Source organism: Oncorhynchus mykiss, chromosome 19 (genome assembly GCF_013265735.2).
Source record: "Oncorhynchus mykiss isolate Arlee chromosome 19, USDA_OmykA_1.1, whole genome shotgun sequence".
Taxonomy (NCBI): Eukaryota; Metazoa; Chordata; class Actinopteri; order Salmoniformes; family Salmonidae; genus Oncorhynchus; species Oncorhynchus mykiss.
In genome coordinates, this window is record NC_048583.1 from 22,908,981 (window position 1) to 22,929,482 (window position 20,502).

The window sequence follows — 20,502 nt, forward strand, 5'->3', positions numbered from 1 at the left end:
CTAAACGAATGAATGGAAACCAATGGGATGCTAATATTAGCAATATGCTGACATGACCTACTGAAACAGCTGATTCCATGGACTCCTTTTGAGAAGATAAACCTATGAAGGAATTGCCACAATAACCACGTTTCCATCCACAGTTTTTATGGTAGTAAAGTCCTATCGCATAAGAACAAATTACAACAGCTGTGATGGAAACAGGAAGTCTCGGTGTAATTTTATAAGTGCTGACAGATCATTTGGTTGTTCAACATGGTGGGATATTTTTGTGTCTGTAAAATGTTGGTGGAAACGCCTTTATGCGTACATTTTGATATAATAACAATCATACGAAAATACATTTTGAGACACACAATGATATGATGTCTGGGCCTCACACTACGACTTGGGAAGCTACACAGTTTATTAGGCTACAGATGAAATAAATTATGATGAACTTCATAGGATGGTGAAAGTGCACAGTGATGAACTTGATGCTGCTTTCCAATAAATATTGAAGGTCTTATACATGATGATCGATGCTTGACTGCCATTTGACAAATCAAAATATACTTACTCTTATCCATAATAATCTCATCATGTAGACTAGCCAGTCTGCACAGCATACCCATACCGCATATGCGAGCTGTTGGCTAGAGCACAGGTGCCAAGACCAGAGGAGGCACATTTGCTATTTAATGCAACAGTTTGTGACAAAATTGTTGGTGGAGTTGAAAATGCAATGGAAAATGACCATCTGCAGTTAATGCTAACAACATTGCTATGGATAAAGCTATTTGCTAATTCAACCCAATCCAACTCTCCAGGTGTCACCCATCTTCCCCATTATCGCCTGTGTATTTATACCTGTGTTCTCTGTTTGTCTGTTGCCAGTTCTTCTTGTTTGTCAAGTCAACCAGCGTTTTTGTGTCTCAGCGCCTGCTTTTTCCAGTCTCTCTTTTTCTTGGCCTCCTGGTTTTGACCATTGCCTGTCCTGATCCCGCCTGCTTGACCACTCTGCCTGCCCATGAGCCTGCCTGCCGACCTGTACCTTTGCCCCATTATTAAACCATTGTTAATTCGACGTTGTCTGCATCTGGGTCTTACCTTAATACCTGATTGTGTGTGTGTGTGTGTGTGTGTGTGTGTGTGTGTGTGTGTGTGTGTGTGTGTGTGTGTGTGTGTGTGTGTGGATCAGACATCATCAACTGTTGTTGGTGTATGGTTGTTGGTCTGTAGTTGGTCATACAGTTCCTGGGTAGTACCCTGAAATAACTAAGCATTGTCCTATCTTTTAAAAAAATATTTGAAATCAGGGAATTGTTACGAAATCAGTGAAACTATTTTCCGATTCAATTTGGTATGTGTTGGTTCTTTAATGTTAGCGTACTGTAACTCTGTATTGTTTTTTCTTCCGATAGGTACGTTGCTTAAGCAATACTTTCAAAATGAATGCTGTATTGTTACTAATTAACAAATAGCATGTACACTGTAGCCCACTTACTTTTCTTTTAATTTGCAGGAATTGTGTTTCAAGTCAAAGTACTGTACATAACAAGTTCATTTGTTCCACATATCCAAACCACACATTGATTTACAAAAGCCAATTAATTATACAATGTCATGAAAAGAGATATACATTTTTATTTGCACATCGATAAGCCCATTCTAAAAGATTAATAGGCAACATGTCTACATAATTAAAGACAAAGATACTTTTATATCTGATGTCCAATATAAGCCAAAAGATGTATTGGAGTTTCAATGTATTACTCATATTTTTTCTCTTAGACATTTCAATAACATTTCTGTCATGTGTGCTATTTATTTACATGTTATTCTCTGAATACACAATGCAAAACTAACCATCAGTATCATTACTCATGCAAATGGCACAGAATTGAAACAGGACAGCAGGGAACCCCTATTTGAAACCATCAGTTCGTCGTCGGTTGCACATATTCAAAAATCATGATTTAGGCTTCAGCTCCGACCCCTATATCGCAGATCAGGCAGTAAGGTTAGAGGTGCCAACAGTGGATCTTGTTGGACCGGTGCTCTCTTGTCTTTCCAGGTATTTATGGGTCATTTAAAGGTCATCTAGAGGTCATCGGACTCAGGGATGGGCATAGGTTCCAGAGGCACGGTGGGCAGGATCAGTGGGATGCCGTCGGTTATCCATCCCTGGGCGACCCTGTTGAAGGTGGGCCGTTTCACCCCTGGGTCCTGGAGCTCAGAGTAGTTGGGGAGGTTCAGGTCGATCTCGGGGAGCTTGAACGTGATCCCACTGCTCTGGGGGGCTTTGTCGAAACCACCAAACGGTGTGGCCACCCTGGAAATCAGATGTAGAGATACAAGAGTGAATGCAAAATCAAAATGAAGATCTTTAAAGATGTGACGGTTGCATAGAATATAGAAAGCTGGCTTTTTATGGAGCATTACAGTAGTGCATCCATGTAACAGTGAATCTGAACTGTTTTATAAGAAAACCATTTAATTCCATTGAAATGTTTGCAATATCAATGTCAAGTACTGAGGAACCGATCTACTGAGAGTACTATCCCAACCTTGAAATTTGCATAGTTAACTCAAAGTCTGCCATTGAGAGAAGTGCATGGCTGATGCAGTATGTTCAAGTAGCTCGGAAATCTTTGGCTTAAGTTGTTGAATAGCAGTTGTCTGAAAACTCTCCTCAGAACACTTCACCTGTTAAAGCTCTTGTATTCAGGAGCCTCTGGTCTGGGTTCAGGGACAGGCATCCTGATATTGAGGGTCTCGGCCAGGTTGGGGTCGTTAATGATAGCTTGCTCCCAAGGGAGTATAGACTTGGGTATAGCTGTAGAGTTGAACGTCTCTGCAGGGACATCCTTCAAGGGGCCTCCATATCCTGAGATACATGCCAAGAAGATATAATCATAAGACCAACAGTGCAGTGTATAGACACTCACTTATCCTATCAATACATTAGTATATTTGTGCGGTTGGACTTTAGTGCGATACATGATTACTGGCAATTTCTTGCTTGTCGTCTTTGCACAAGAAATGTGAAAAAGTACAAGGGCATTGAGCCTGTATTTTGTCCAGACCAGGGTTCCCCAACTGGCGTCCCGCCAAGTTTTTTTGTGTTGAATTTTCATTGCTGGACATAAAAGACTGTACAAACACCAGGATATCAGCTCCAAGTGATTGTAATTTTAGAAATCTGTTCCCAAGTATTCCCAAGCATTATAGAGAGACACGGGATCATATACAAATGTAAGCAAGGCTGGAATGATTATGTTTTAGTTAAACATTATATCTGTTTGGGGTTCGTGCAGTCAATTTGCAGTCCACAAATGATTTGTAATTCTGTTCCGGCCCCCCGACCATCCGCTCCAGGAAAAAAATCAGCTCACGGCTGAATCTAGTTGATGATCCCTGATGTAGACAGAGCAAGGTAACAAACACAACACTTTAGTCACTCCGTTGTTACCACCTGTTCCTCCATGCTAATTTCATCAAGACATAAAAAAAAAAAATGGTACATTTTTGTTTAGTATTACCTGTTTTTTATTGCTTGAAAAACAAAATAGGTGTCAAAATGACTGTGGCGGTGCTGTTTTATCAATAGCCACTATAATCTAATAACAGTATAAACTAGAGCAGTGAAAAAGGTGATGTAGACTCAACACTGGCAGATTGAGACAATTTGGTCCATCATTAGCTCATGTCTTAAAATAGTGCACACCATAAGTGTGCGTTCATCCTTTGTGTGAAAAGCGGGTTGGTCCAGTTGACATGGGTTGACACCATGCTTGGTCACATCAGATTCTATAAGAGTGTTCTGTTGGTATCTCCTGCTGACAATTTAATGCAGGGAAAGGAAATGCTTCTCATGTAGCCTGCTTAAAGGCCAGAGGTCTGCTGAATCACTATGGGGAATTAGACTGGTCCTTAGAGGTAACATGAACATCTAAATAGGGCCTTAAAAATGCATTCACAACCCCTTCATAAACAGTACATAAGCAGCTCATAAATGTTCATGTCAACAATTGCAAGAAATAGCATACATATCAATTTCTAGTTGTTGAAAAGCGACATTTACTTATGAATGCAGTATGCATGAGTTATGAATGTCTTATGAAGTCCTTATGTAGGATCCCTTCAAGTGAAGCGTTACTCATGCTTAACACTACGTAATAATGAAATAAAGATATTTTAATAAGCCCTTATTATTCCCTTAAACTATATTATTCCGCCTTATAAGCATTCATAGATTTAGAATATTGATGTGGTAGCTACATACCTGGTGCAATGCTTTCTGGATTTGAAGGGTTTCCTGGGGCGGGTGTGTAAGGAAGTGTTTTTGATCCCTCTTTGTTTTCGGCACTGTCTACATTCTCAGCTAGCAGATCCCTCTGGAAAAAAATGGAAAGTATTTTGTTATCAGCAAAGCTTTACCCTTTTGCTCAGTTCTGATCTCATTTATTCATTTGGGGATTATCTGCAACGAATTGTTCACTTTGAGTAAATGAGACCCACTAGGTAAATGGGTAGATCGATCGTAGGTTTTACGACCATGTTAACTTAGCACACTGAGCTAAAGCTTGGGCATAACATCAAAGCAGGATCAGCTACCACCAAAATTCCCATCAAAAGACTTGAAATAGCAACTAATGCATGTTTGTTTGCAATGTTGAGAATTGATGTGCAATGTTGAGAACATGGCACTTTATGTGCAATGTTTCTCAATTTGAACAGTTGCCAAAAGTAAAAACAGTAATTTGCAACCAGATCCCCCCCCCATAGTTGATACACAATCACAATACTAAATATTTACATGTAACAAATCATTTTTGTCATTTAGCAGTGCTACAGTATACCCCCTGTGGACTGGCATCTAACCAATGTACACATGAACATATAATGCATATAATCCAGAAAGTATTCATACCCTTGACTTATTCCACATTTTGTTGTGTTACAGCCTGTATTCAAAGTTGATTAAATATATTTTTTTCTCACACATCTACACACACTATCCTATAATGACAAAGTTAAAATATGGTTGTAGAAGTTTTTGGCACATTCATTGTAAATGAAATTCAGAAATATCTCACTTACATAAGTATTCACACCACTGTCAATACATATACCTTTGGCAGCGATTACAGCTGTGAGTCTTTAAGTCTCTAAGAGCTTTGCATACCTGGATTGTACAATATAGTTGTTGATCATTGCTAGACAGCCATTTTTAAGTCTTGCCATAGATCTTCAAGCTAATTAAAGTCAGAACCGTAACTAGGCCAATCAGGAATATCGAATGTCGTCTTGGTAAGCAACTCCAGTGTATATTTGACCTTGTGTTTTAGGTTATTGTCCTGCTGAAAGGTTAATTTGTCTCCCATTGTCTGCTGGAAAGCAGACTGAACCAGGTTTTCCTCTAGGATTTTTCCTGTGCTTAGCCCTATTCTGTTTATTTTTATCTTAAAAAACTCCCTAGTCCATGTTGATGACAAGCATGCACATAACATGATGCAGACACCACCATAATTGAAAATATGAAGAGTGGTACTCAGTGAGGTTTTGTGTTAGATTTTCCCCAAAACATAATACTTTGTATTCAGGACATAAGTTAAACTGCAACAAAAATTGGCTAAGAAATTAACTTTATAAGCGCCTTATTGTAAGCAGAATGCATGTTTTGGAATATTTTTATTCTGTGTAGGCTTTCATCTTTTCAGTCTGTCATTTAGGTTAGCATTGTGGAGTAAATACAATGTTGTTTATCCATCCATTCTCCTATCACAGCCACTAAACTCTGTAACTGTCTTAATTAAAGTCACCATTGGCTCATGGTGAAATACCTGAGAAGTTTCCTTCCTCTCTGCGACTGAGGTAGGAAGGACACCTGTATCTTTGTAGTGACTGGGTGTATTGATACACCATCCAAAGTGAAATTAATAACTTTACCATGCTCAAAGGATAGTAATTTTCTGCTTTTTAGATTTTTTTTACCCATCTGCCAATGGTGTAAAGCATTGGAAAACTTCCCTGGTCTTTGTGATGGAATCTGTGGTTGAAATTCACTGCTCGACTGAGAGACCTTACAGATAATGTATGTGTAGGGTACAGAGATGAGGTAGTCATTCAAAAGTCATGTTAAACACTATTATTACACAGAGAGTGAGTCCAGGCAACTTATTATGACTTGTTAAGCAAAACATTACTGCTAAACTTATTTAGGCTTGCCATAATGAAGGGAATGAATAATTATTGACTCAAGACATTTCACCTTTTCATTTTTTATTAATTTGTAAAAATGTCTAAAAACATAATTCAACTTTGACATTATGGGATATTGTGTGTAGTGTCGTGACTATCATTCATGTGATGACAGCTATTTTATCAAATCAATTAACTATGTTTAATAATGACGTGATTAAATGTATCATGCAATAATTAACTCATTAGCAAGCACCACAGAAAAAGTATGTTTAATGAGTTACAGTTTCCCAAATTAACTCAAGAATATATCAGAATATATCGTTATCCTACCAGTCATCCATTAGTTATTATTATTACCCCATATCAGTCTCATTCTGAACAACGTTGACTTCAAATCTGCACGAACCCTAGTCTAAAATGATGATTCAGCGATACACATATTTTTACTAATATTTACTAACTAACTAAATAATCACACAGAATTACATAAACACAAACACAGGATAGAGTGTATGTTGATTACTAACATAATGCAATGAAAAGTCCCTAGTGGACTAACCTGATATGACGGCTTGTTACACAATGGCGAGGGGGTGGGGACAGATATAGAGTGGGAAATATTGTACATACAGTTGGATAACTATGCTCATGGGAATGTAAATACTTTGCACATGAACGATTGCTCATTCAAAAATAATTGCAATGTATATACATTTACACTTGTATTTCTTTGTCATCTCTCTCTGTTGAAATCGCCCGGTCCATCTATGGGGAGTCAGTTCGAAAGAAGTCACTGGTTGTTCACCAGAGTTCACAATGTCCTCAGTTGTTGTAGTAGGCTTTCTTTGTTCTTTAGAATGGATACATCAGACATACCGCACGGTGTTGAGAGGGAAATGTTCTTCTTTTCTCTTCTTCGGTCGAGTTTCCTAGAATACATTACATGCAGAGCTGCAGGCGATGCATGTCTTAGTCTTCTTCTTCCCTGTTGAGTTTCAGAGGGTCTTACCATTTTGTATCATTCCGCTCATGCTGTGGTCACATTGGACTATATTTAAACTGCAACCATTTCAACGTGTAGCCAACCCTCCATGCTGTCTGGTGTCAATGGTTTATTATTCAGGGTACAGCAAGAACCACTTTACACACCGATATGCAACCCGGCATGTTTTGGTTATGTTACACGCCAGTAGCAACCCGGCAATGTACTGGTCTAGTAATTTTAAACCATTTTACACACCAGTAGCAACCCGGCAATGTACTGGTCTAATATGTTAATTCTTTAGGAGTCCTTTATAAGCACTCTGGCAAAAGAGGCGTTCCATCCTTTTAGCATAATGTCTGTGCTCACGTGGGCGTGGCTACCGACTGGGTAAAACTTAATATGAAAAGCAATTATCTCATTTAGAAGGCTAAAATCACATTTCATCTTCTCCCAAATAGTTTCATATTTAATCATACGTTTTACAACTCTGACATATACATTGTGAAAACTCTTAAAGTTACAATGTTTCCATTATAACATATTTAATGACATCACAAAATAAAGTGATCTGACATGATTGTTCTTTATGTCCCTCCCGACCATTTCCACATTCTTTGTGTTAAAAATATTGTTTCATTATCCACTTTTGGATGTTGGAGTTTTGCCGGGACGAATCTCTTTTGTAACAAAAGGGTTCTTTCCCCTCAATACTGCATGGCAAGGGAGAGAAAGTTCCTGCAAGGCATTTACGACCATCATATAACTGGCCAACTCCCCCAGGAGAGGGGGGTATTGAAACCTTTGATTAGCCGGCACCTTTGATCTCCATCCAGGAGGGCAAGTCATGACAGTAGGCCAGTGACAAAAACATCTACATTTAATCAATTTCAAATTCAGGCTATAAAACAACAAAATGTGGAAAAAGTCAAGGGGTGTGAATACTTTCTGTAACAAACACACACACACACACACACACACACACACACACACACACACACACACACACACACACACACACACACACACACACACACACACACTATCTGCAAGCACTGATAAGCGACATAGAATTTCTTGAGCAAAGTGCTCCAGGAGCCTCTGGCCAGAGTAGGTGCAGAGAAATGTTTCTCCATATCTCCCATGTGTTCTAACATGTGTCTGGGTGCACGCATCATTAATGCAACCATGAGTCACTCAGAAACATATTTATGGAATATGGAATATGGTTGCATTAAAGCACTTTTGGATCCAAGTAAACAATGAAACATTGTTACTGTACTGTAAATGAAAATAATCACAAATGCTTTTGAAATCCCAAAGTCCAGAGATCCAATAATGTGATCCCAGGATTCAACCCTTACACCCTCAACCCATAATATCCAAGATATAATAATAACTGTGTGTCTGATATAATCAGACTCGGCATTACAGGCTGGCAAAACCGGGCATGTGTAAATAGGATTGAGGTCATAAAGTCAGTCTCATAAAGTCTGTCTCATCCAAAACTGAGTTTTGTGAGACTGGTCAGGACTGCATTACAACGTAAATTAAGTTTGGGTTTGTTTCAATCCTGCGCACATAGACCTTTACCTGGCAGCACAATTAAAAATCAATTCTGAGTGCAATCTGATTGTAATGCCTGTTGTAAATGTGGGTTGACTTTGGATATCCCCATGGATATTAGGGACTATCGGTAAATTACACAATTTAAATCAAATCAAATGTATTTATATAACGCTTCTTACATCAGCTGATATCTCAAAGTGCTGTACAACAACCCAGCCTAAAACCCCAATCAGCAAGCAATGCAGGTGTAGAAGCATGGGACAATATATATATTAAAATTCCAATAGCTCCAAATTTAAATGACTTAAAAACCTCAGACCAATAATACATTGTATAAATTAATATACAAATATTGAAAGCATTTAATGAGAACTGAAAGGTGTGAAACATTAACATATTTTCTAATTTACATTTATTGCCGGTCTCTAACTATCACCCCAGATAGGCTATCCAATGTCAAACTAATTTTGCCACAGTTGCTTGCCAACCAGCTGAAGCTAATTGGCTAAATAATTTGACTTACTCTTCCCACCTGCAAACACACACCGAGATACCGATATCAAACCACACCCCGAAACCAACTCAAGTTTTAATTCTGTCATGGCCGTTAACATTTCTTAATGAACCAAATCTAAAATGAGGCAAAATCAGGAAGTGCCGGCACCCTTTAATAAGATGTCGTCTTTTCGACTCTATATAGACATAAAAAATCATGGGCTCGCGTGTGACTGTATGATGAGGTTCTGAGGTTGCCTTTTTGTACAAAAAAATAAATATGCGTGATTGCGTTCCTTTCCGTGCCTCATGGTAAAGAGGCTGCACTCTGTTTCTTGGTCTTCATTCACTGTTTGACAAATGTTAATATTGTCACCCATCAAACTATTTTCAATTTCATCTTGTGTTTACATCTACTATTATATATGTGACATAATTTTTGATAGGCTACGGTTTAGGTGTAACCTACGGCTGCATTTCGAATACACTTGTATGTCGTAGTGGGACCAATATCTACCTTGTGTTATAAGGGCTATAAAGTAATATGAGTTGTGAACATCTTTCATTTCAGGTGCCCTCCATGGATTTCGTCCTAGTGCCAGTCCTGAAGTTGAGTGTAAAACTCTGGTCTGAAACTCTACAAACAAGACCCTGCCTGTCACAGCTTTTTCTGCTCCAGTCTCACAGCGGCGGAACAAGCGACCCGCAACACTATCCATATGACCCGTCTATCAAAGATGGATGGTGTGGCATAACCCAGATGTATGATATTGGTAGTGAATGTGAGTTGTGAGGAGTTTTGTATTTTGTGGTTGTATAAGTCTCCATATTTGCATCCACTTATTGTTGGTCTTTGGGATAAGAGCGTTTAGATTACTAAATTACACAAATGTACATGTAAAAGTCCTTACACTCAGCTGCACGTTTGCCTCATTTTGGATACTTTCAAACGTGTATTTCTCTGATCTTCGCTGGCGCATTTTGAAAAGACGAGAGCCTCTGTTGGATTGCAGTGACAGCTCCTCCAGCATGATGTCTTTGGGAGTGCTAACCTTTATCCCCAGGTCCATGGTGTCCCCTGGAAAAATAATTCAAACAAGTTCCAGTAGATGCCCATGACTGACTTTACATTAAAGGTAGACTCAGCAATGTGACATCATCTAACACAGTAGGGCAACTTCCTGTTTACAGAAATAAATAACAACAGAATTTAAATCTCTCCAAAACCGCCACTATTGGTTCTTTGCAATTTGTGCCATCCTTTGAGATACTGTATACCCATATTAGGATGAGCTAATAGTGCAGTATTGGCAGTCGGATTTTGTTATTGGGCATTGTAAACCGGATGTTTTCCAGCTGTATAATGATGTCATATATGGTGATCTCATGAGTCTACTGCTCAAAAAGTAAAGCAACCGTGCCCTTCAAGATTCCCCCAAGACTGTATTTTTATGTCTTTGTTGCACAAAATATATCGTCTCCCCAAATATATACAGTATATATATTTTTTCTGACACTCTCCCTAAGACATAATGTACATAGCATGCATTTTTTATAATTTATGATTACAGCGAGATCTTTATCAGAGGAAAGGTTCATTAACATTATTATTCTGATATCATCTGAAGGGATAATATCAATGACATAGCGTAACTTCAAAATGCTTTCTGCTGAGCAATTAGCATGCCTAAATCAAATGAACGTAGCTTCAAACCAAGCTGTATAGTAAGCATCACAATATGATAAAAGGTTTCACGTGTTTAATAATAATTGGTTGCCTCAACATACAGTATACTGCAATAGTTAATTCTTCATTGTATGGTTATTAAACAAAATTGTGCGTTGAGTTGATTTAGGTATGCTCTTTGGACAATGCAACCACAGCCTTGTGAATTTCCATTAATTTGCACTCAACAGTGCTAACGTTACTTGCTATTTGCGGGTTCTAGAAAGTCTAGGTACATTTTGTGAATTTTCAACTCCGAATGAGACAAATGCAGTCTTACAATTTTGTATGTATTATTTCTTATTGAATTCAATTTGTATTATGTTATTTTTCCTATTAGGCTGAACATGATGCTGCTTCAATGAGCTATACCCAGACAGAATGTACTTCAGCTGTCGCAAACCCTCAGTCCCCTAAATCGCTACGCACAGTTGTCCAACTCTGCCCTGCACAACTCCCCACCTCACCCGCCCCAAAATAGCAGTTTCAAAAGGACAACGACAGAAGGATTTGTTGCCATAGGTAGTAAAACATCCCCATTAGCTTTAAATGGCAACCGCTAGAGAAACGGCCCTGACATGTTCAACCCGGATATGAATGACTGCCCTCCACCAGAAGAAGTTTGATTCTCTTTGCTGTTGAGGCTGTCGTTGAGCCCTGGCCCAGATCATACAATTGGCACAGTGGACCTCTCGAGATATAGCCTCTGCATGCACCTTCCTCTCTCCAGCTGGCATTGTACAGAATTGCGACATTTTGACTTTGGGAAGGGTGGCACACGATTTTCCCCTGGGAACTGGAAACACATAAAGGACACAGGATGTACTCTCTGTTCTACCTCAGCGGAAAATCTTTTCAAATTGTGTTGTTGATATGAACTGAACATTAGAGAGCCAACATACTGTACTTCTATAAATAAAATAAGATTGCTGTTAGTGAGGATTTGAAGTAAAGTTGTAACGCTCACATGGCACTTGCAACACTGGTTGACCTATCGGATAACTACTGCATGCTGTTTAGACCGCATTATGATATTATGAGAAAACAGTCATAAAATATTATGATGGCCTTCATGTCAGGTGTATGATAGCATTAGCTTGGCATTATGGCATTTAATTCAAGGACAGGGTTTCTGTCAACCCCAAACCAAAACATTACATCTCACTCACATAACTCAGATTGGCAGGTGTAATTCCTTGTTTGCGCTTGAAGAGCAAAGTCAACACTTACTTTAAAACAACCTTGTAACGAATGCTAGATGATGTGCATTAAGGTGTCACATGGATTTCAGCGTTGTGAATCATCAGTGTTGGGTGAGGGGTGAACATTGCGTCCCAGGGTTGACAAAAAAATTTAAAATCATTCGGCACGATGGCATTTGACAAAATAAAAATAAATAATTTGTCACGATGGCATTTGAAAAAAAAAGATACATTTCCGTGACAAATATAACAGCCTAGTTACCCTAAATCTAATTCCAGAAGTCCTAAAAAATCACAACTTAACTGTAAAAAAAATTCTTTGCAAACAAATGAAACAAAACAGCAATGCCCTTTTGTATTCATATCCCAACTTTCACTACAGCTCTCAATGTTACCCCAACATGTTTTCCTATTTGCATTTTCCATGTTTCAGACATGTTGTACAAAATGTTTACTCTCAATGTTATGACTAAAATGTATATAATTTATATTGCTTTAATTGTTTACAATTAAAAATAAAATTTGGAACATGAGAAATATAATGAGAACCTGAAAGACGTTATTGAACACAATGTTCATAATCAGCTCTTAATAAAACATAAACATAGAAACATTATTTCAGAGTGACTATGGTAGAACCTAACAGTTGTATTTATTTTGTAGCTTCTTGTTAAGTTTTCTCAAAAAAATAAAAACGTTTGTTAGTAAGGGATGTGAGATATTGATTAATGCAAAGTTAATATGACTGAATACATCAAAAAGTAGCATAATCAGAGTTACTCGTTGTGAATGGTCAAAGCACAAAACATTGACACTATTATTTTGCCATACCTCGGAATCACAACTGCACACCTTGATGGGACTTGTCCATACCTGTGTGTGTGTCCTGTCTGTCTTGTCTTTCAAACAAACTGGATCCTTGACTGGAAGGCAAGGAGGCTCAGGGGTCGACCTAGGTAGTTTCGATCCAACCTGAACTTCACACTCCCAGCCACTGAAGCCAATCTGTTGGGGGGTGTGTCTCTGTGTCTGTTGTCAATGGAATGTAGCTTACATCAATAGGCTACATTTAGCAGGCCAAACACTCAAAACAACTCACAAAGAAATGGGGACGTGGGGAGGCTATCAGAGAGAGAGAGAGATTAGGGCACCCGAACTGTGCCACCGGGCTCACACCGAGGGAGGGCTCTCCCCTCATGAGCACTTGTGTTTCCTGGAGCCTAGGAATGTCTAGGGAAGACATGACTCTGGAAGTGGTGTTGAAGGACCGGTTGGAGGCACTCAATCCTCTGGTCTAAAAAAAAATATTTACACTACCAGGCAAAAGGGGTTTTCTTTATTTATTTATATTTTCTACAGTGTAGAATAATAGTGAAGACATCAAAACTATGAAATAACACATGTGAAATCATGTAGTATCCAGAAAAGTGTTAAACAAATCAATACATATTATATATTTTAGATTCTTTGAAGTAACAATCCTTTGCCTTGATGATAGCTTTGCAGACTCTTGGCATTCTCTCAACCAACTTCATGAGGAATGCTTTTCAAACAGTCTTGAAGGAGTTCCCACATATGCTGAGCACTTGTTGGCTGCTTTTCCTTCACTCCGCGGTCCAACACATCCCAAACCATCTCAATTGGGTTGAGGTCAGGTGATTGTGGAGGCCAGGTCATCTGACACAGCAATCCATCACTCTCCTTCTTGGTCAAATAGCCCTTACACAGCCTGGAGGTGTGTTTGGTCATTGTCCTCTTGAAAAACAAATGATTGTCCCAACCAGATGGGATAGTCTATCTCTGCGGAATGCTGTGGTAGCCATGCTGGTTAAGTTTATTCTAAATAAATCACTGACAGTGTCACCAGCAAAACACCCCAACACCAAGCAACCACACACCATGCTTCACGGTGGGAACCATACATGCAGAGATCATCCGTTCACCTACTCTGCGTCTCACAAAGACACGGCGGTTGGAACAAAAAATCTCAAATTTGGACTCATCAGAGCAAAGGACAGATTTCCAAAGTTATAATATCCATTGCTCATGTTTCTTGGCCCAAACAAGTCTCATCTTCTTATTGTTTTTTTTTTCAGCAATTTGACTATGAAGGCCTGTTTCACGCAGTCTCCTCTGAACAGTTGATGTTGAGATGTGTCTGTCACCTGAACTCGGTGAAGCATTTATTTGGGCTGCAATCTGAGGCTGGTAACTCTAATGAGCGTATCCTCTTCCCTTCCTGTGGTAGTCCTCTTGAGAGCCAGTTTCATTATAGCGCTTGATGGTTTTCGCGACTGAAATTTTCCGGATTGACTGACCTTCATGTTTTAAAGTAATGATGGACTGTCTTTTGTCTTTGCTTATTTGAGCTGTTCTTGCCATAATATGGACTTTGTCTTTGTCACGACTTCTGCCGAAGTCGATGCCTCTCCTTGTTCGGGTGATGCTCGGCGGTCGACGTCACAGGTCTTCAAGCCATCGCCTATCCATTTTTTATTTGTCTTGTCTTGTTTTTCCACACAACTGGTTCTCAGTTCCCTCATTATGTATTGTGTATATAACCCTCTGTTTCCTCCATGTCTTCGTGTAGCATTGTTTATTCCGTTTCATGTTATGCGCACGTTAGTCTGTTGCGCTGGGTTATGTTAACCTGAATTGTTATTTCGTGTTTATTTTGCCGTGTGCTTTTGGTTCCCTAAATAAAAGGCTCCGTTGGCTACCCAATATCTGCTCTCCTGCACCTGACTCCCTTACAGCCATTTACGCATACCTGACAGAATACCACACCCATTATGGAGTCAGCAGAAGCAGGTACCTATGGTAGCGGAGTCGAGGAGCACGTCCAGGAGCACACAGCTTTGATTCACCATCTCGGCACCGCCATGTACCGCGTCTGTCACACTAGGGTGGGCATTCTAACCAAAATAGAGAATAAAAAGCCTCTCTATAACCAGGGCGTGACAGAATGCTCCATCAGTCTTCCAAGCCTTTGTAGATTAGATTTTCAGGGACCTGCACGGGCAGAGTGTAGTGGTGTATATACAACTTGCAGACTTGTTTACGTGTTGCTGTGCGTTTTGTTGCCTTACTTTGCTACCTGACAACTTAAGGTTTTGACTTATATTTGACTTATATTTTGTTTTTCTCTCACTCAACTTTTTTTCATTAAACTTTTTCACTCCGGACACTTTATCTGCACATGGTTCGTCAGGACTTCCAACAGCCGAAGCTAAGTAGTAACATTAAATGATGCCTTCTAATTGCAGTCGCTGTACTCATAATATACAGGAGAACGATCGCCTTTCTGTGAGGATAGCTGTGCTGCAAGCCCAGCTTCAGACGCAATCATTAGGCAAGGGTAATTTAGTCTCGATTTAGTCCTGCCGTACATACCTACACGTACGCTACGGTCACAAGACGCAGGCCTCCTAATTGTCCCTAGAATTTCTAAGCAAACAGCTGGAGGCAGGGCTTTCTCCAAAAGAGCTCAATTTTTATGGAATGGTCTACCTACCCATGTGAGAGACGCAGACTCACCTCTTCAGTGGGTCATATGATTGAGTGTAGTCTGGCCCAGGAGTGTGAAGGTGAACGGAAAGGCACAGGGGCTGAGTCACTGGCTTACTGGTGCTCTTTCATGCCGTCCCTAGGAGGAGTGCGTCACTTGAGTGAGTTGAGTCACTGACGTGATCTTCCTGTCTGGGTTGGCGCCCCTCCTTGGGTTGTGCCGTGGCGGAGATCTTTGTGGGCTATACTCGGCCTTGTCTCAGGATGGTAAGTTGGTGGCTGTAGATGTCCCTCTAGTGGTGTGGGGGCTGTGCTTTGGCAAAGTGGGTGGGGTTATATCCTTCCTGTTTGGCCCTGTCCGCGGGTATCATCGGGTGGGCCCACAGTGTCTCCTGACCCCTCCTGTCTCAGCCTCCAGTATTTATGCTGCAGTAGTTTGTGTCGGGGGGCTAGGGTCAGTTTGTTATATCTGGAGTAGTTCTCCTGTCTTATCCGGTGTCCTGTGTGTATTTCAATATGCTCTCTCTAAATCTCTCTTTCTCTCTTTCTTTCTTTCTCTCTCTCGGAGGACCTGAGCCCTAGGACCATGCCTCAGGACTACCTGGCATGATGATTCCTTGCTGTCCCCAGTCCACCTGGCCGTGCTGCTGCTCCAGTTTCAACTGTTCTGCCTGCAGCTATGGAACCCTGACCTATTTCACCGGACGGGCTACCTGTCCCAGACCTGCTGTTTTCAATTCTCTAGAAACAGCAGGAGTGGTAGAGATACTCTTAATGATCGGGCTATGAAAAGCCAACTGACATTTACTCCTGAGGTGCTGACTTGCTGCACCCTCAACAACTACTGTGATTATTATTATTTGACCACATGCTGGTGATCTATGAACATTTGAACATCTTGGCCATGTTCTGTTATAATCTCCACCCTGCACAGCCAGATGAGGACTGGCCACCCCTCATAGCCTGCTTCCTCTCTAGGTTTCTTCCTAGGTTTTGGCCTTTCTAGAGAGTTTTTCCTAGCCACCATGCTTCTACACCTGCATTGCTTGCTGTTTGGGGTTTTAGGCTGGGTTTCTGTACAACACTTTGAGATATCAGCCGATGTAAGAAGGGCTATATAAATACATTTGATTTGATATATTGATATATTGATGACATTCTGATATACTCCGCTACACGAGCCGAGCATGTGTCCTTGGTGTTCAAGGTTCTTGGTCGACTGTTGGATCATGACCTGTACGCCAAGGCTGAGAAATGCCTGTTCTTCCAACAGTCCGTCTCCTTCCTAGGGTATCGCATTTACACGTCAGGGGTGGAGATGGAGAGTGACCACATTGAAGCCGTGTGTAATTTGCCGACTCCTACCACGGTAAAGGTTTTGGTCAGTTAGCGGCTCCCATTACCTCACTGCTGAAGGGGGGCCCGGTGCACTTGCAGTGGTCAGCTGAGGCATACAGGGCTTTTAGTCACCTGAGAGCTCTGTTTACCTCGGCTCCCGTGCTGGCTCATCCGGATTCCTCTTTGGCGTTCATAGTGGAGGTGAATGCGTCTGAGGCTGGGATAGGAACTGTGCTCCCTCAGCGCTCGGGTACGCCACCGAAGCTCCGCCCCTGTGCTTTCTTCTCGAGGAAGCTCAGCCCGGCATAGCAAAAATATGACGTGGGGGACCGGGAGTTGTTGGCTCTCGTCAAGGCCTTGAAGGCTTGGAGACAGTGGCCTGAGGGGGCCAAACACCCTTTTCTCATCTGGACTGACCACCGCAATCTGGAGTACATCCAGGCGTCGAGGAGAATGAATCCTCGCCAGGCAAGGTGGGCCATGTTCTTCACCCCATTTTGTTTTCACCCTTTCTTACAGACCAGGCTCCCAGAACGTCAAGGCAGACACATTGTCCCGGCTGTATGACACAGAGGAGCAGCCCATGGATCCCACTCCCATACTCCCATCCTCCTGCCTGGTGGCGCCGGTAGTGTGGGAGCTGGATGCGGACATTGAGCGGGCGTCACATGCAGAGCCCGCTCCCCCTCAGTTTCCAGCTGGGCATCTATACATTCCATCTGCTGTCCGCGACCGGCTGATCTATTGGGCCCACACGTCACCCTCCTCTGGTCATCCTGGGATCAGTCGGACGGTGCGCTGTCTTAGTGGGAAGTAGTGGTGGCCCATTTTAGCTAAGGACGTGAGGGTTTATGTTTCCTCCTGCTCGGTCTGCGCCCAGTGCAAGGCTCCTAGACACCTGCCCAGAGGTAAGTTTACAACTCTTATCCGTTCCACAACGGCCGCGGTCGCACCTGTCGGTGGATTCCTAACCGATCTTCAACCTTCACAGGGTAACACCACGATCGTGGTCATTGTGGATTGTTTTTCTAAGTCCTGTCATCTCCTCCCTTTGCCCGGTCTCCCTACGGCCCTACAAACAGGCCCTGTTTACACACGTCTTCCGGCACTACGGGGTGCCTGAGGATAGAGTGTCTGATCGGGGTCCCCAGTTTACGTCAAGGGTCTGGAAGGCGTTCATGGAACGTCTGGGGGTCTCGGTCAGCCTTAACTCAGGTTTTCACCCCAGGTGGAAAGAGTTAACCAGGATGTGGATAGGTTTCTGAGGGTTTTTTGCCAGGACCGGCCGGGGGAGTGGGCGGCGTTTGTGCACCGGGCAGAGATGGCCCAGAACTCGCTCTGCCACTCCTCCACTAACCTTTCTCCCTTCCAGTCTGTATTGGGGTATCAGCCGGTTCTGGCTCCTTGGCATCAGAGTGAGACCGAGGCTCCTGCCGTGGATGACTGGTTCCGGCGCGCGGAAGAAACATGGGATGCCACGAAGGAGTGGCTTCGTAAGATGCATTTCAAGGTCCTGGAGTGGCCTAGCCAGTCTCCAGATCTCAACCCCATAGAAAATCTTTGGAGGGAGTTGAAAGTCCGTGTTGCCCCAAAACAACACTGCTCTAGAGGAGATCTGCATGGAGGAATGGGCCAAAATACCAGCAACAGTGTGTGAAAACCTTGTGAAGACTTACAGAAAACGTTTGACCTCTGTCATTTCCAACAAAGGGTATATAACAAAGTATTGAGATAAACTTTTGTTATTGACCAAATACTTATTTTCCACCATAATTTGCAAATAAATTCATTAAAAATCCTACAATGTGATTTTCTGGATTTTTTTTTATCTCATTTTGTCTCATAGTTGAAGTGTACCTATGATGAAAATGACAGACCTCTCTCATCTTTTTAAGTGGGAGACCTTGCACAATTGGTGGCTGACTAAATACTTTTTTGCCCCACAGTAAATATATAAATATTTGAAAAATTAAGACTCATAAATTTAAAAAAGAAGTAACAAAGACAAATAGAAACAAATACAGTACATTACCCAACCCCCAACACTGTGAACCAAGAGTCAAGACTAAACCAATTCACCTTGGAGATACTGGTTTTTATATTATCATTAATGATTTCTCACAAAACAGAAATAAATGCAACAGTATTATGAAAGAATTGTGGTTTATTTGGTAGCATTTTGTAGTGTGGCTTATTTTACTAATTGCATTAGTACTGTACAAAGTTAGTACTGTACAAAGATAGATTACCCCGCTCCCCCTACCTCGGGCTTCCAGTGGGGAGACCTGAGGTCAACCTACCCCCCTGCCCCCCTCCCCATCTCGTACTTCTGAGAGGGAGACCTTCCCAGGCAGTAGCCTGCCTAGCTCACAAACTAGAATCAGGGCACCCACTCCGACATGGTTAATTGACCCAGAGTACCACACGATGACATGATATCATTGACATGACGTGCAAATGAGCGATAGAAAACTGATCGCACAAACTTCACCATCCCAAATTATTTTGTGTGGGCACTTATACCTAAACACCCGGCACTTATACCTAAACCCATGTCGCCTATACCTAAATCTCCCAATGTCTTATGCCATAGTTTTAACATCTCAATTGGCAGTAGAAACCACATTTGTTTAAGCATGTCAGCCATATCAGCTATGTTTTTTTAAAAGGCAGCAAATGAGGCTGAATGAACTGTTTTGCTGCCAGACAAGGCTCCGCTGATAGCCAGGTGTAGATGTTGTAACGATTCACTCCAAGGTGTTGAAAAGAAAGCTCTGCTGTTGGGACAGCTTTATGTAGGTCCTAAAGTTTTGTGTAGACCATTTGTCACCATTAGAGTGCAATTCATGTATTGTTTAGTGTTGTGTTGTGTAGTGGCTTTGCTGGCATGCATCTAAAAAAAATTGGGGAGTTCCCCCCACCAAGATTTACATGCTAAAATCGCCACTGTAGAGAAACCTATTTTTAACACTGTATTGTAGCAACCAAGCAAACAACTTAGCGGGAGTAATGTTACAGAAATGACTGTATGTTCATGGGGCTTCTAAGATAAGTGCTGTCAGGATTAGAGGTTGACCGATTATGATTTTTCAACGCCGATACCGATACTGATTATTGGAGGACCAAAAAAAGCAGATACCGATTAATTGGACGATTTTTTAAATGTATTTGTAATAATTACAATTACAACAATACTGAGTGAACAATAAAAATCCATTTAAAATAAAATAAATAATGAAACATTTTCAATTTGGTTTAAATAATGCAAAAACAAAGTGTTGGAGAAGAAAGTAGAAGTGCAATAAGTGCCATGTAAAAAAGCTAACGTTTTAGTTCCTTGCTTAGAACATGAGAACATATGAAAGCTGGTGGTTCCTTTTAACATGAGACTTCAATATTCCAAGGTAAGAGGTTTTAGGTTCTAGTTAATATAGTATTTATAGGACTATTTCTTTCTATACCATTTGTATTTCATATACTGGTACCTTTGACTA

The 20,502-nt window shown here is 41.1% G+C and overlaps 1 protein-coding gene across 2 annotated transcripts; it reads right to left on the reverse strand.

The window, feature by feature from the left end:
- Positions 1–1,483: 1,483 nt before the first annotated feature.
- On the reverse strand, positions 1,484–13,295 carry LOC110497486 (myozenin-2). Of its 2 annotated transcripts, none has more exons than XM_021573615.2 (5): positions 12,995–13,295; positions 10,147–10,313; positions 4,268–4,379; positions 2,689–2,869; positions 1,484–2,314 (listed from the first exon to the last, which is right to left on the reverse strand). In XM_021573615.2, exons 2-5 carry the CDS (start codon positions 10,303–10,305, stop codon positions 2,083–2,085), a joined length of 684 nt encoding a protein of 227 aa, XP_021429290.2. In that variant the 5' UTR covers positions 10,306–10,313; positions 12,995–13,295; the 3' UTR covers positions 1,484–2,082. The 2 variants fall into 2 exon arrangements, with proteins under 2 accessions (XP_021429290.2, XP_021429289.2); XM_021573614.2 differs by having other exon boundaries at positions 1,485–2,314; positions 13,037–13,293.
- Between the last annotated feature and the right edge of the window lie 7,207 nt (positions 13,296–20,502).

Bases quoted from the DNA above. Each gene is read 5' to 3' on its own strand.
- LOC110497486 (XM_021573615.2), bottom strand. From the start codon at position 10,305: ATGGACCTGGGGATAAAGGTTAGCACTCCCAAAGACATCATGCTGGAG. The intron at 2,870-4,267 runs GTATGTAGCTAC...CATGTATCTCAG, and splicing joins TCCAGAAAGCATTGCACCAG to GATATGGAGGCCCCTTGAAG. The intron at 2,315-2,688 runs GTGAAGTGTTCT...TCTGATTTCCAG, and splicing joins GAATACAAGAGCTTTAACAG to GGTGGCCACACCGTTTGGTG.